Genomic DNA, 14,075 nt, shown 5'->3' with positions numbered 1-14,075 from the left:
ATTGTGATAGAAGAAGATGCTTGGTATGATATCAATCTTCTGGAATTTGTATAGACTTGTTTTGTGTTTGAACATGTGGTCTGTCTTTGAGAATGTTCCATGTATGCTTGAGAAGAATGTATATTCTGCTCTTTGGGGTGAAATGTTCTGTAAATATCAGTTAGCTCCATCTGATCTAGTGTGTCATTTAAGGTCTCTGTTTCCTTGTTGATTTTTTTTTTTGTCTGAAGGATCTATCCAGTGATGTCAGTGGGGTGTTAAAGTTTTCTACTATGACTGTATTGTTGTCAATCCCTCCCTTAAAGCCCATCAAGAGGTCTTTTAATTTTAAAAATATATTTGGGTGTTCCTGTATTGTGTGCATATATGTTTACAAGGGTTATATTTTCTTGTTGAATCATTTCCTTTAGTATTATGTAGTGGCCTTCTTTGTCTCTTGTTATGGCCTTTGTTTTGAAGTCTATTTTGTCTGATATGAGTATCGCTACCCTAGCGCTATTTGTTTTTCCATTTGCGCAGAATATTTTTTTCCATCCTTTCACTTTCAATTAATGTGTATCTTTTGTTCTGAGGTAGGTCTCTTATAGATAGCATATTTTCTTACCCATTCAGTCACATTATGTCTTTTTATTGAACATTAATCCATTTACATTTAAGGTATTTATTTATTGCCATTTTAATTTTCTCTAGGCCTATGATCCTCTCTGAAGATTTTGATTTCCACCTGGACAAAGGAAGGGGTAGATGTGAAGAGAAGAAGGGTGGACTGTGCTGGACACTCTGTTTCCTTTTTCAGACTCACTCTCTCCCCTTCTTCCTCTGTTCTGTGCTGTTGGGGGCAGATCTATGGGGACTGTGTCAGTGGGATCTCCTGCTTTACAGCTGGGTGCAGTCAATGGGGAGCCCTGACAAGAGGCCAGAGGGCGGACACTGAGTGAGGCTGGGCCTCCAATTCCCCAGCTCCTTTCCTGTAATGTTGCTGTTGGCTGGACGGATTACTCCGTCTGAGATCTGAGCTCTTGCCAGGCAGCTGTCTCTAAACCTCCCGGCCCCTCTCTCAGGATTCTAGTAATGGTAATAATTTCTCCTCAGTCTTTCAGGCCTAGAATGGTAGCAGACCCTGTGATGTCAGCCTCAGGAAACTGTGCACAATCTCTTGTTTCTCTACTTCACACAAAATAGTATGTCAAGTGATTTGAGTGGGATGAAGCCACTGTTTGTGCAGGGAATCTGACTCCTAAGTAGATGCTTCATTGGCCAAAGTGTACCTTCACCTCCCAGGTCACAGAGATGCCCAAATACCCTGAAGGCTCTGCTACTACCCAAGCTGGAACAGAGATGTTCACCAGACCAGAGAAGGACAGGCCTGGGATGGTGAATCACTCACAGGATTCCTCTCCTCCCCCATGCCAGATCGCTGGGTGTGCTGCCCTCCCCTCCCATAGAGAAACCCCAGCACTGGGAAAAAAGATGATTTCTTTATTTATCAGATACATGTGGCTGTAAGAACAGTGCAGCTGCTCTCAGGCTCTTCCAAATCTTGCTATTAGATCACAAAGTGTGTGAGTGTGGATGAGAATTCACAGAGAAGATGGAAAAACAACTCTGTTTGGTTATGAAGTCAGAAGGAGGGCTGTATTTAGGGGGTCAGCAGGGGAGAAAAATCATGGGTAAATGGAGTCAGTGGGAAGGTTATCCCACACCAAAGGGTTAGGGATAGTCCCAGCCCCACCACCCAAGCCAGGCAGTGAACAGGAACAGCCCCACTTAGGCGATAATTATCTTCATTATCATCTTCATAATCAACTTCATTATCTTCATTCTCAGGACCCTCACTTACGATGAACGGCCCAATATTTTTGGTGTGGTTCAACAAGGAGCTGGAAGGTTGGGCCATGCAGCCCTGAATGCTAAATACAGCGGACACCCCACCTAGAGAGTGAAGATTGACTCAGAGGGGTCTCAAAGTAATACACACTTAAATTCCTATGATCCAGAATCTCAGACCCTACCACTTGCCCCTCAGACCAGGAGATCAGGCTCTTAGGCCTCTCCACCCTCAGATCTAGAAATTTGAGTCTCCAGCCCCCTCCACACTCAAGCCTATGAGCCAGGACCTCAAGCACCTTCCCACCACAGCACCAGTGAATCCAAACCCCTAACCCTTTCATCCTGGGACCTGGCCTTCAGCACTCACCTCCTTTGAGTTGGAGGTAGTTGTTATAACAATGAGTGGTACCGGGAGGGCACGTGACATTTACAGAGTTTGCACAGGATCCACCGAATTGCACACAGGCAGGACACTGCAGGCCTCCTGGGGCAGGGGCAGCTGGGGAGCAAAGGGAAAGTTAGGGTGCACAGCTCTGCTCCCAGCTGCAGTCACCCTCCTTGAGCCCAGAGTCTCTGTATCTCTGGGGCCCCATCTCTCCATGCCCCCTCACCCCCATGCCCCTGGGCTCCCATACCTGGACGAGGGAGGGAGTTCAGCAGGACACTGCTACTTGTGGCCCTGTTGCACCCATTGGAGGAACAGAAATGGGCATAGGAGGCGACGAGCACTCCAGGGGGTGCCGAGTGGATGGAGATAGTCTTGGAATTCTGTGTCTCAGTCTTGCTGCAGCCTTTGCTCCCCACCATGAGTGCTTTAGGTCCTGCGGGGGAAGGGAGTGACAGCTGGGCTGGGGGAGGTGAGTTCCCAAGGGAGACAGGAGCTAGTGTTTTCTGGATGCTTAGCAGGCAGAGGGTGAAATTAGGTTCCCTGATCAGAGGTCGTTGAAGGTGGGGTGAAGACTGGAGCCTGAGCCTGAGTTCTTCCACCAGCTCTGTCACTTCTCAGTTCTTGCTCAAATGTCATCCTCTCAGTGGAGCCTCCCATTTTTCAAATTGCATCTGTCACCTCACTCTCATCTCCTTTCCCTGCTGGATTTTCTGCTTCTTCACTGGTGTAAAAAGAGGCAGGAAGACACCCAATGGCATCTGTAGAACCTGGCACACAACAGGTGCTCAATAAGGTTCAGACAAAGTCACCGATGTCACTGTACACCAGCTCTGTTCTCAGATCTTTGCAAGGGCCCTCAAATATATCCTCATGACTATCCAGCACAATAAGTACTATTACTGCAAGCACCTAGCCCATTTTTCAGAAGGGGAAACCAAGGTGCAGAAAGAGGAAGACTGAGGTGTAAAACTCCAGGCATGGTGGGAATCAGGCAGCAAGTTTAGGGGACAGAATCCAGGGCAGGAGACCCAGGACGCCATGCGGCCATCCCACCCTGTTGCACAGCCCACGCACCTACATCTATGAGCAGCAGTGTCTCCTGACACACCTCATTCAAATCACATGTCACTGTCGAAAATGTTTCCCAAGGCAGGGGGTTCTGAGCCAGGTTTTCTTCCATCTGAGACATGACCCCATTTTCACAGGTCAGACGAGCTGGGGAGAAGAAATCAGAAGGTCTGTGTAAGCCTGGGAACATGTCTGTCCCTCCAGGTCCTGTGCTTGGGAAGGTGGTTACGTTCTTGAGTCACACTCCAGGTAGCCTGGACACAGTTCCTTGATCTGAGGTTTGGAAGGGATCTTTGAAGTCTGAGACCCACCCCTATTCTTTATACCACCACTTCTGCTCCACATCTGCACGGACCTTTCTCATACACCCCTTTAAGGCTGCTCCTTGCTTGGGGTGTGAGAGAGGATGGATCTGAGTCCTCTAGCATCTCCATTAGACACCTTGGAATCCTGCACAAACTCACTTCACATGCTGAGCCAGCCTTTGTGTTGCCTCAGGCTAGAAACCTTGGTGTAAATGACATCCAGGCCCTGTCCTCATGGCTCCCAATTTAGGATAATGAGGAGTGTAGACTGACACCTTATATTCTTTTAACTGAGAAACCTCATGTTCCAAACAGAATTATTCCAGTGCCTAGTGTGTACTGAGCATTTACTATGTGCCCGGCTGTTGTGATTGCTTTCTATGGATTAGCCCATTTAACCTTTTGCACTCGGATGTCGAGTGTGACTCGATACGGTTAGCATCGGTAGCAGCTCTTTTTATACTCTTTGAATGTATCAATAATTTAAAATATAAAAAAATCCAAATAAATAAGTTTGTATGAAAAGAAACTCCAGTTTTTTTATTCTACTGCCGTGCTTTGTAAAATCTGGGGTATTTAAAAAATTAAATCCCGAGTAGAATAAAGGAATCGAGAAAAAAGCAAGCGAGTGCAAAGGGTTAAGTTTCACAAGGAGCTCCCTCATCTGGGTTACCTCATTTTCTCACAATGACCCCCAAAGTAGGTGGTGCTATCCTCCCCCTGCTCCCATTTTCAAGATGGAAAACAGAAGCAGAATTGTGAAGCAGCTTTCCCAGTGCCCACCGCTAGCAATTAGCAGAGCTGGGCTCCTTGAGTTGAGTGATGGGAAGACGGTGATTGATGACTATCCTCAGCTACCTTGGCCTCTGGAGCCCTCAGGAGTCCACTCTGAAAACCAGGAGCTTTCACTAAGGCCATCACATCACCAGAGGGATGTGTCCCATAATTCAGAAACTCCTGGGCTGACGAGATAGCATCTACCTACATGGGTAACCTTCAAAACAGCCCCAGGAAGAAGGACTGCTCACTTCTCCACTTCACAGACCACAGTATCATGGCTCCTGCTGCCCTCCCCCGAGCCTGGCCCTACTCTCCCTGCCACCACCTTTTGTGTCTTGGTCAATAGCAGCTCCTGTCTTGTAATTGCTCAAGTTGAGAACATTGCTGTCATTCTTAACAATTCTCTCTGTCTTACACCCCGTGTTGCACCCATCAGGATATCCTGTTGGCTTAAGCTGCACAATACTGCCAGAACCCGACCACTTTTCATCACCTCTGCTGCTTCCACTAGAGTCCAAGACCCCACTGGATCTCACCTGTTTCCTTCTGAGTCTCTCTGGCGGTCCTCTCCCCCACTGCCACCTTCCCCTTACTCTAGTTTTCACCCAGCAGCTAGAAGGATCCTCACTCCTCTGCTCAGAAGAGTTAATAGGTTCCCACCCCACTCAGAATAAAGATTTAATTCCTTAAAATGGCCCCAAAGGCCCTGCCTCTCCATCCACATGTCCTGCTCTGATCTCTTTTGAACACACTGCTTGGAGTTGCACAGGCCGCTGGGCTCCTCCTTGAACCAGTGGCAGGTACCCACCCACTCCAGGGCCTTTGCATAGACTCCTTTGCTCCTGACTGTCTGTAATCACCCCCTTCTCCTTGAATTTAGTGAAAAAGGCTCACGGAGGTAGTGATCCTCCGAGCTCATTCAGTGTCAGACCCAGACAGGAGCCTACATCTCTGGGATTCAGACACTAACTAGACTGTTAACTGTTGTGCTCTCCCTGCCTGTGTAGACTCATAGCCCCCACTGGTACCGCTGCCCAGTTCCTTGGTGGGGCAGTCAAGGCCATTCACATTCCAGCCCTTTGATTCTACTTCAGTGGGCTCCTGCCATGGCCTGTGTGGGCAATCTGTTCCCTTGTACCGAGCTGTCTTTCAATCCCAGGTCTTCACAGGAGCTGTCTGTCACCTTGCAATGGCCTTCTCTCTCCATGACATCTTGTTGCACCCCAGCTTCTGGCACTTGATCTTGCCATTGCTCAATAAGTACTTGTTAAACTACTGAATGGACTGAACCAGTGAAAGCAAATGCAAACCCAAGATCTGATTCCAACGTTGAAAGCTAACAGAGTAAGTTTATGTATTAGGAGAATTCATATGTGGTGTAGTAGCTGTGTTCCATGTGGCATTTGTGTGGTTTGTGTAGAGTGTGTGCATGGTATATGGGTGTAAGTGTATGTGTGTGGGTGTATGATATGCTTGTATGGTGTGTATAGTATGGGTGGTATGTGATGTGAGGTATGAGTGTATGATGTATGTATTTTGTGTTTATTGTGAAGGCATAGCATGGTATGAATTCTGTCTGTATTTTGTTAATGTGTGATGTATGTGGCATGTGCTGGGTTGTGTGTAGTGTGTGGTATATGAGGTTAGTGGTGTGTGTCAGATGTAAGGAGGCATGTGGTGTGTGTTGTGCATTTGGCACGGTGAGTGTGGTTATGTCTGTTGTGTGTATTGTGTGCTGTGTGGTCTGGGTTACATTTGATTTGTTTCAGGAATGCCTTCTGGAAAATGAGTGCTACTTAGTCCCAGAGATGAGGGCCACACAGTTTAAACAGAATTAATCAAAAGGAGAGACTCAGACTATTCTTCCCTGTGCCTCAGGAGAAAGACTAACCCCTCAGTCTGGCTTTGTGGCTACTTGACCCACCATTAGGCCCCCCAACCTCCCTCTTCACTCCCCCACCAATATCCATTCCAAAGACACGCCAGGTCATTTCCTACCTCCTTGGCCTTGCACCACTGCTCCTTCTGCTATGAATAGCAGAGGTCACCCACATATACCTTGACTACCTGAACAACTGGCAATCGTCCTCCCTCCCCCGCCAACAAGTTCCAGTAACAACCCATCCTCTTGATGTTACCTTCTAAGGTAGAGCCAAGGAGCCCTTCTTGAAAATAGCAGGTTTGTTCCCACTGCTGGGCCATTGCACAGGCTGTTTCCTCTGCCTACTAATGTCCTTTCCCACTTCTACTCATAGACTGCAGCTTATCTTTAAGGTCACCTCCTCTGTGAAGCCCTCCTTGACACCCCACTGCAGGGCTTTAGTATCTTCCTCCTCAGAGCTTCCCCACACCCCTTTCACTGCAACCCTGTGACCATCTGCATCACTAATGTCTCCCCTCCTCATCCTGGAGGCCCTTTAGGGCAGGGTTAGGGTCTCAGTCCTCTGCAGTCTCCACTGGAGACCTTGGAATCCTGTACAAACTCACTTTGCATCCTGAGTCAGCCCTTGTGTTGCCTCAGGCTAGAAACCTTGGTTTCAGTAACATCCAGGCCCTGTGTTCAAGGCTCCCAGTCTAGTCAGAGAGATCCAAGCACACAGAGGAATGTTTGCTGAATAACTGAATTTTTTCACCTTGAGGCTATAAGGACTGGGTACTGTGGGTAGATGAGGAAACTGAGTCTCAGACAGCAAAGGCCCTCTTCCCACTCCCCTTCCTGCCATTGGTGCTTCTCATTGAGATACTCTAGGCCAGTCTCAGCCTACCGGGTGTACTGGTAAGGGCTGGGCTTGCGTGGGTGAGTGAGGACCCTCCCAGTGTTTCAGCTTGGATCTTGCTGACCCTATCACTCCTGAAGCACCCTCAGTTTTTTCTCTGACTTTCCTATGCAGCATGCTGCTAGGGTACACTAGTACCATGGGTGGGGGATGGGTGAGGGTAGCGGGAGGGGAGAGAACGAGGGCTCCCCAAGGTCAAGCATGTGGAGAAATAGAATTGAAGGCAACGAGTCGCTCCCAGCATGAGAAGCATGCACTGTGCACTCACTTCCACACCCAGTGGATAAAGTGGAATGCAAAACAGCCAACCCACCCTGTCCTATATCTGTACCCTGATCCTCTCTCTCCCCTTCAGCTGGACACCTCTTACTGGCATGCTCACCCCAAAGCACCTACCAGGACAATCCCTCATGTTGTGCATGCCCAAATGAGTAATAAAGTTCTAAATTATTTGTGGGTGTTGGTGTTGATGGGATGTGTTTGCACGTCTGACATTCACAAGGGTCATCGTGCCCTAAAGCTGCAGGGTGGGTACAGCCTTGCCTTCCAGACATGGGACTCACCAACAGAATCACACTTTTCATTCACAGACAAGGCCCCGATTTCCCGAGTCTCATTGAACAGGTTGCAGGCTGCTTGGGACATGCATCCCTGGACTTGCAGATCACTGAAGATGCCAACTGTGGAAAGGGGCCAGGCAGAGTGGGAGAGAGTGAGATGTCACCACTGGGACCATCCAACCCTGAGAAGCCAGGCTCACCCTCCTCTGAGCCCCAGCCCTCAGGTACCCTCAGGGCTGGCAGAGACCCTGGTGTCCCAGCTTACCTCCCCTGAGCTGCAGGATCCCGTTGTAGCAGTGCGTGTGCCCAACAGGGCAGGTCAGCTCTGTTGCAGATTTACAGCCTTCCTCAGCAAAGCAGACTGGGCACCGCACGGACCCTGGGACTGGGAGGGGAGAGGGAAGAAGGGAGGTGTGAGTGGGCTTTGCATTTGGATCTGGTGCCTTCTATTCTCTTCACTTTTGTGGCCCCATAATCAGCCTCCTCAGTCTCATGTAGACCTGGCGAGCCAGAAATTGCAGTGGAGAGAGCAAGGGAGGGGTTGGGGGAGGCATGAGACCTGGGAGAGGCATCGGTGAATGAGACAGGAGGGGTGCCCTTTGAGGAACCAGGGTAGATTTTACCCACAACTTGCACTACACAGTCCAAGCAGACAAGATGCCCCAAAGAGTAGAGAAACACCCCCCCCCCCCAACAGTTTATGATATAGATAAGGACAGTGGAGAGCTACAGGCCAATTTCACTTTAAGAGGATATACCCAAACCCTAAAAGAAACATGAGTGAGCCAAGCTCAACAGTATAGAGAGAGGATCTTGGTCCAGGTTCAGGCTATCACCAGAGTTTGAGGTGGGTTTGCACTCAGAAAAGCAGCCCAGTTTGCTGCCCCAGGACTGTTAGAACAAGCTGTGCCAATGGAGGCAGTCCTGGGGAGTGTGGACAGGCTGGTGGGAGGGAGGGGTCCTAAATGAACACCCCCTCTGTGTTCCCCTCCTCCCCTAGCTCCTGTCCTCTCCTCTCCCTCCCCACCTTGTTCACACCTGCAGAGGTGGGCAGGGTCCAGACAGGGAGGGAGGTGGAGAGATCATTGCAGAGGTTCTTGTGGCGACACACACGGGTGTAGGAGACGACGGAGAGACCAGGGCCGTTCCTGTGCTGGGTGACGCGGGCCTCATGATCCTCCTTCTGGGTACAGCCCTTGATGAGAATTAGGAGCACTTGGGGTCCTAGATGAAGAGGGAGGCAGACAGGGTGAGGATCAGGACTCTGGGGTGCTAGAGGGAGAGGCTGGGGGAGAGGGTGGAGAGGAGGCAACTGGGCACCTGAGGGCTTGCACCTGCTGGGGAGGGGACAGCTCCTGGCATGAGTGGGAGGGAGTCTTTGGAGTCTACTGTTCAGGAGGAGGATATCCCTGTGCAGGTGAAGGTGGGGGTCAGGCTCGGGACCTTTGGGGCCTTTCTCACCATTCTCAATGAGCATCAGTGAATCTTGGCAACCCCATCCATCCATGCAGAATTCCTCGCCTGTTGTCCACTCCAAGGGCAGTTCTGATGTTTCCCTCACAATCTGCAATCTTCCCGACTGACAGATCAGGGCCTGTACTCCTGAGATGGGAACAGCAAATCCATCTTAGCCCACCTTCCTGGGAAATCCCCTCCCAAGTTGGGGGTTTTCACACTCATGGGGCAGCATGAGGGTGAGGCTCAGGAGGGCTGGCAGGATGGAGTTCATGGTCGGGTCAGCTAGAATTCTCTTGCTCCTGCTCTTCCCCCAGGAAATGGAGCCCTTTTATGTCTCTCTTTACCCAGGGCAGCCAGGAAAGGATCGCGAGTGCAGGGCCTTGCTAAGAAAGCCTGGGCCCATCCTCTGAGTCTCACCAACTTTAAAGGCCCAGAAACCCGAGTCCTTCCTCCTCCCTCTGACTCAGGAGTCAAGGCCCCTCTCCTCCCTCTGACCCAGTTGTCCAGGCTCCCAGACCCCTCTACAGTTAAAAACTGAGGCATCCTGACCCCAGCCTCAATTGGTCTGGATCCTACCCCCACACTGTTTCAGGGCAGTTTGGGAAGGTAGTTTCCTCATTTCTCCTGGCAACCTAGCCACCTTCTGGCCCCAGGTGGGGAAGTGGCTCAACTGCCTGTGAGGACATTGTGTGATGGGTCTTGGCTGGTCTCTGTGGTTTTTCTTCCCTAGCCTCTTCCCCACCACAGATTCCTACTTCTCTTTTCTCATGTGGTGTGTGGTGTGCATGTGGTATGGTGAGTGAGGTTATGTCAGTTGTGTGTTATTGTGTGCTGTGTGTCTGTGTGGTATGGGTTATATTTGATTTGTTTCTGGTATGCCTTCTGGAAAATGAATGTGACTTAGTCCCAGAGATGAGGACCAGACAATTAAACAGAAATAATCAAAGAGAGCGACTCAGATTGTTTTCCCTGTTCTATACCCTTCCATAGCTCCTGTGCCTCAGGAGAAAGACTAACCACTCAGTCTGGCTTTGTGGCTACTTGACCCACCACCAGGCCCCCAAATTCCCTCTTCACTCCCCCACCAATATCCATTCCAAAGACACGCCAGGTCATGTCCTACCTCCTTGGCCTTGCACCACTGTTCCTTCTGCTTGGAATAGCAGAGGTCACCCACATCCACCTTGTATACCTGAAAAACTGGCAATCACCCCCAGGTCCAGCTACACCCCACCTCTGATGTGACTCAGGGAGAGCCAAGGAGCCCTTCTTGAAAATAGCAGGTTTGTTCCCACTGCTGGGCCATTGCACAGGCTGTTTCCTCTGCCTACTAATGTCCTTTCCCACTTCTACTCATAGACTGCAGCTTATCTTTAAGGTCACCTCCTCTGTGAAGCCCTTCTTGACACCCCATTGCAGGGCTTTAGTATCTTCCTCCTCAGAGCTTCCCCACACCCCTTTCACTGCAACCCTGTGACCATCTGCATCACTAATGTCTCCCCTCCTGGTCCTGGAGGCCCTTTAGGGCAGGGTTAGGGTCTCAGTCCTCTGCAGTCTCCATTGGAGACCTTGGAATCTTCTACAAACTCACTTTGCATCCTGAGCCAGCCCTTGTGTTGCCTCAGGCTAGAAACCTTGGTTTCAGTGACATCCAGGCCCTATGTTCAAGGCTCCCAGTCTAGTCAGAGAGATCCAAGCACACAGAGGAATGTTTGCTGAATAACTGAACTTTCACCTTGAGGCTATAAGGACTGGGTACTGTGGGTAGATGAGGAAACTGAGTCTCAGACAGCAAAGGCCCTCTTCCCACTCCCCTTCTGCTGTTGGTGTTTCTCATTGAGATACTCTAGGCCAATCTCAGTCTACTGAGCATACTGGTAAGGTCTGAGCTCCCAGTGTCCCTGCTGACCCTATAAGGTCTTGCTGACCCTATCACTCCTGAAGCACCATTGGTTTTCTCTCTGATACTCTTTCCTATTCAGCATTCTGTTAGGGTGCTCTAGTGCTATGGGTGGGAGATGGGTGAGGGTAGCAGGAGGGGAGAGAACGAGGGCTCCCCAAGGTCAAGCATGTGGAGAAATAGAATTGAAGGCAATGAGTCGCTCCCAGCATGAGAAGCATACACTGTGCACTCACTTCCACACCCAGTGGATAAAGTGGAATGCAAAACAGCCAACCCACCCACCCTGTCCTATATCTGTACCCTGATCCTCTCTCTCCCCTTCAGCTGGACACCTCTTACTGGCATGCTCACCCCAAAGCGCCTACCAGGACATTCCCTCATGTTGTGCATGCCCAAATGAATAATAAAGTTCTAAATTATTTGTGGGTGTTGGTGTTGGTGGGATGTGTTTGCACGTCTGACATTCACAAGGGTCATCGTGCCCTAAAGCTGCAGGGTGGGTACAGCCTCGCCTTCCAGACATGGGACTCACCAACAGAATCACACTTTTCATTCACAGACAAGGCCCCGATTTCCCGAGTCTCATTAAGCAGGTTGCAGGCTGCTTGGGACATGCATCCCTGGACTTGCAGATCAGTTAAGACGCCAACTGTGGAAAGGGGCCAGGCAGAGCGGGAGAGAGTGAGATGCCACCACTGGGACCATCCAACCCTGAGGAGCCAGGCTCACCCTCCTCTGAGCCCCAGCCCTCAGGTACCCTCAGGGTTGGCAGAGACCCTGGTGTCCCAGCTTACCTCCCCTGAGCTGCAGGGTCCCATTGTAGCAGTGCGTGTGCCCAACAGGGCAGGTCATCTCTGTTGCAGATTTACAGCCTTCCTCAGCAAAGCAGACTGGGCACCGCACGGACCCTGGGACTGGGAGGGGAGAGGAAAGAAGGGAGGAGTGAGTGGGCTTTGCATTTGGATCTGTGCCTTCTATTCTCTTCACTTTTGTGGCCCCATAATCAACCTCCTCAGTCTCATGTAGACCTGGCGAGCCAGAAATTGCAGTGGAGAGAGCAAGGGAGGGGTTGGGGGAGGCATGAGACCTGGGAGAAGCATCGGTGAATGAGACAGGAGGGGTGCCCTTTGAGGAACCAGGGTAGATTTCACCCACAACGTGCACTACACAGTCCAAGCAGACAAGATGCCCCAAAGAGTAGAGAAACACAAAACATCCCCCTCCCCTCCTAACAGTTTATGATATAGATAAGGACAGTGGAGAGCTACAGGCCAATTTCACTTTAAGAGGATATACCCAAATCCTAAAAGAAACATGAGTGAGCCAAGCTCAACAGTATAGAGAGAGGATCTTGGTCCAGGTTCAGGCTATCACTAGAGTTTGAGGTGGGTTGGCACTCAGAAAAGCAGCCCAGTTTGCTGCCCCAGGACTGTTAGAACAAGCTGTGCCAATGGAGGCAGTCCTGGGGAGTGTGGACAGGCTGGTGGGAGGGAGGGGTCCTAAATGAACACCCCCTCTGTGTTCCCCTCCTCCCCTAGTTCTTGTCCTTTCCTCTCCCTCTCCTTCTTGTTCACACCTGCAGAGGTGGGCAGGGTCCAGACAGGTTGGGTGGTGGAGAGATCATTGCAGAGGTTCTTGTGGCGACACACATGGGTGTAGGAGACAACAGAGAGACCAGGGCCTTTCCTGTGCTGGGTGACACGGGCCTCATGATCCTCCTTCTGGGTACAGCCCTTGATGAGAATTAGGAGCACTTGGGGTCCTAGATGAAGAGGGAGGCAGACAGGGTGAGGATCAGGACTCTGGGGTGCTAGAGGGAGAGGCTGGGGGAGAGGCTGGAGAGGAGGCAACTGGGCACCTGAGGGCTTGCTCCTGCTAGGGAGGGGCAGCTCCTGGCATGAGTGGGAGGGAGTCTTTGGAGTCTACTGGTCAGGAGGAGGGATATCCCTGTGCAGGTGAAGGTGGGGGTCAGGCTCGGGACCTTTGGGGCCTTTCTCACCATTCTCAATGAGCATCAGCGAATCTTGGCAACCCCATCCATCCATGCAGAATTCCTCGCCTCCTGTCCACTTCAAGGGCAGTTCTGATGTTCCCCTCACAGTCTGCAATCTTCCCGACTGACAGATCAGGGCCTGCTCTCCTGAGATGGGAACAGCAAATCCATCTTAGCCCACCTTCCTGGAAAATCCCCTCCCAAGTTGGGGGTTTTCACTCACGGGGCAGCATGAGGGTGAGGCTCAGGAGGGCTGGCAGGATGGAGTTCATGGTCGGGTCAGCTAGAATTCTCTTGCTCCTGCTCTTCCCCCAGGAAATGGAGCCCTTTTATGTCTCTCTTTACCCAGGGCAGCCAGGAAAGGGTGGGGAGTGCAGGGCCTTGCTAAAGAAAGCCTGGGCCTATCCTCTGAGTCTCACCAACTTTAAAGGCCCAGAAACCCGAGTCCTTCCTCCTCCCTCTGACTCAGGAGTCAAGGCCCCTCTCCTCCCTCTGACCCAGTTGTCCAGGCTCTCAGACCCCTCTACAGTTAAAAACTGAGGCATCCTGACCCCAGCCTCAATTGGTCTGGATCCTACCCCCACACTGTTTCAGGGTAGTTTGAGAAGGTAGTTTCCTCATTTCTCCTGGCAACCTAGCCACCTTCTGGCCCCAGGTGGGGAAGTGGCTCAACTGCCTGTGAGGACATTGTGTGATGGGTCTTGGCTGGTCTCTATGGGTTTTCTATCCTAACCTTTTCCCCACCACAGATTCCTACTTCTCTTTTATTTCTCTTTCCTCCCAATATTGCTTTTTTTAAATACCCAATTTTATGACCTTTCCTCTTGCTTTCTCTTTTTCTCTTTAGAGTCTCTAGTTCCTGCCGCCTAGGTGGTGGCTGACGTACGTCAGGGGGAAATTGAATAGCTATGGAAGAACCAGAATATTCTTTGACAAAGCAAAGTTTTTTTTTTTTTTTTTTTTTTTTTTTTTTTGCTAGAAACAGATGGGAACAGTAGTGTGCTATAAAACCA

At 50.5% G+C, this 14,075-nt stretch overlaps 1 protein-coding gene across 1 annotated transcript; it reads right to left on the bottom strand.

Annotated features, from left to right (window-relative positions):
* Positions 1 to 1,461: 1,461 nt before the first annotated feature.
* CD177 (CD177 molecule) lies at positions 1,462 to 13,334 on the bottom strand. The gene is made up of 13 exons (XM_054711131.1): positions 13,286 to 13,334; positions 13,069 to 13,209; positions 12,646 to 12,831; positions 11,864 to 11,983; positions 11,602 to 11,718; positions 9,170 to 9,310; positions 8,747 to 8,932; positions 7,974 to 8,093; positions 7,712 to 7,828; positions 3,293 to 3,433; positions 2,466 to 2,651; positions 2,198 to 2,329; positions 1,462 to 1,932 (listed from the first exon to the last, which is right to left on the bottom strand). The coding sequence occupies exons 1-13, from the start codon at positions 13,332 to 13,334 to the stop codon at positions 1,640 to 1,642; spliced, it is 1,929 nt and encodes a 642-aa protein (XP_054567106.1). The 3' UTR covers positions 1,462 to 1,639.
* Between the last annotated feature and the right edge of the window lie 741 nt (positions 13,335 to 14,075).

Source organism: Eptesicus fuscus, chromosome 21 (genome assembly GCF_027574615.1).
Source record: "Eptesicus fuscus isolate TK198812 chromosome 21, DD_ASM_mEF_20220401, whole genome shotgun sequence".
Taxonomy (NCBI): domain Eukaryota; kingdom Metazoa; phylum Chordata; class Mammalia; order Chiroptera; family Vespertilionidae; genus Eptesicus; species Eptesicus fuscus.
The sequence above is the reverse complement of the archived record's forward strand: the minus strand, read 5'-3'. Positions and strand labels throughout refer to the sequence as shown.

What these genes read in the sequence shown, in the direction of transcription:
- CD177 (XM_054711131.1), bottom strand. Translation starts at nt 13,334, where the DNA reads ATGAACTCCATCCTGCCAGCCCTCCTGAGCCTCACCCTCATGCTGCCC. An exon ending in GACCCTGCAGCTCAGGGGAG is followed by an intron (nt 11,719 to 11,863) that starts GTAAGCTGGGAC and finishes CCCTTTCCACAG; the next exon opens with TTGGCGTCTTAACTGATCTG. An exon ending in TGAAAAGTGTGATTCTGTTG is followed by an intron (nt 9,311 to 11,601) that starts GTGAGTCCCATG and finishes TTCCCATCTCAG; the next exon opens with GAGTACAGGCCCTGATCTGT.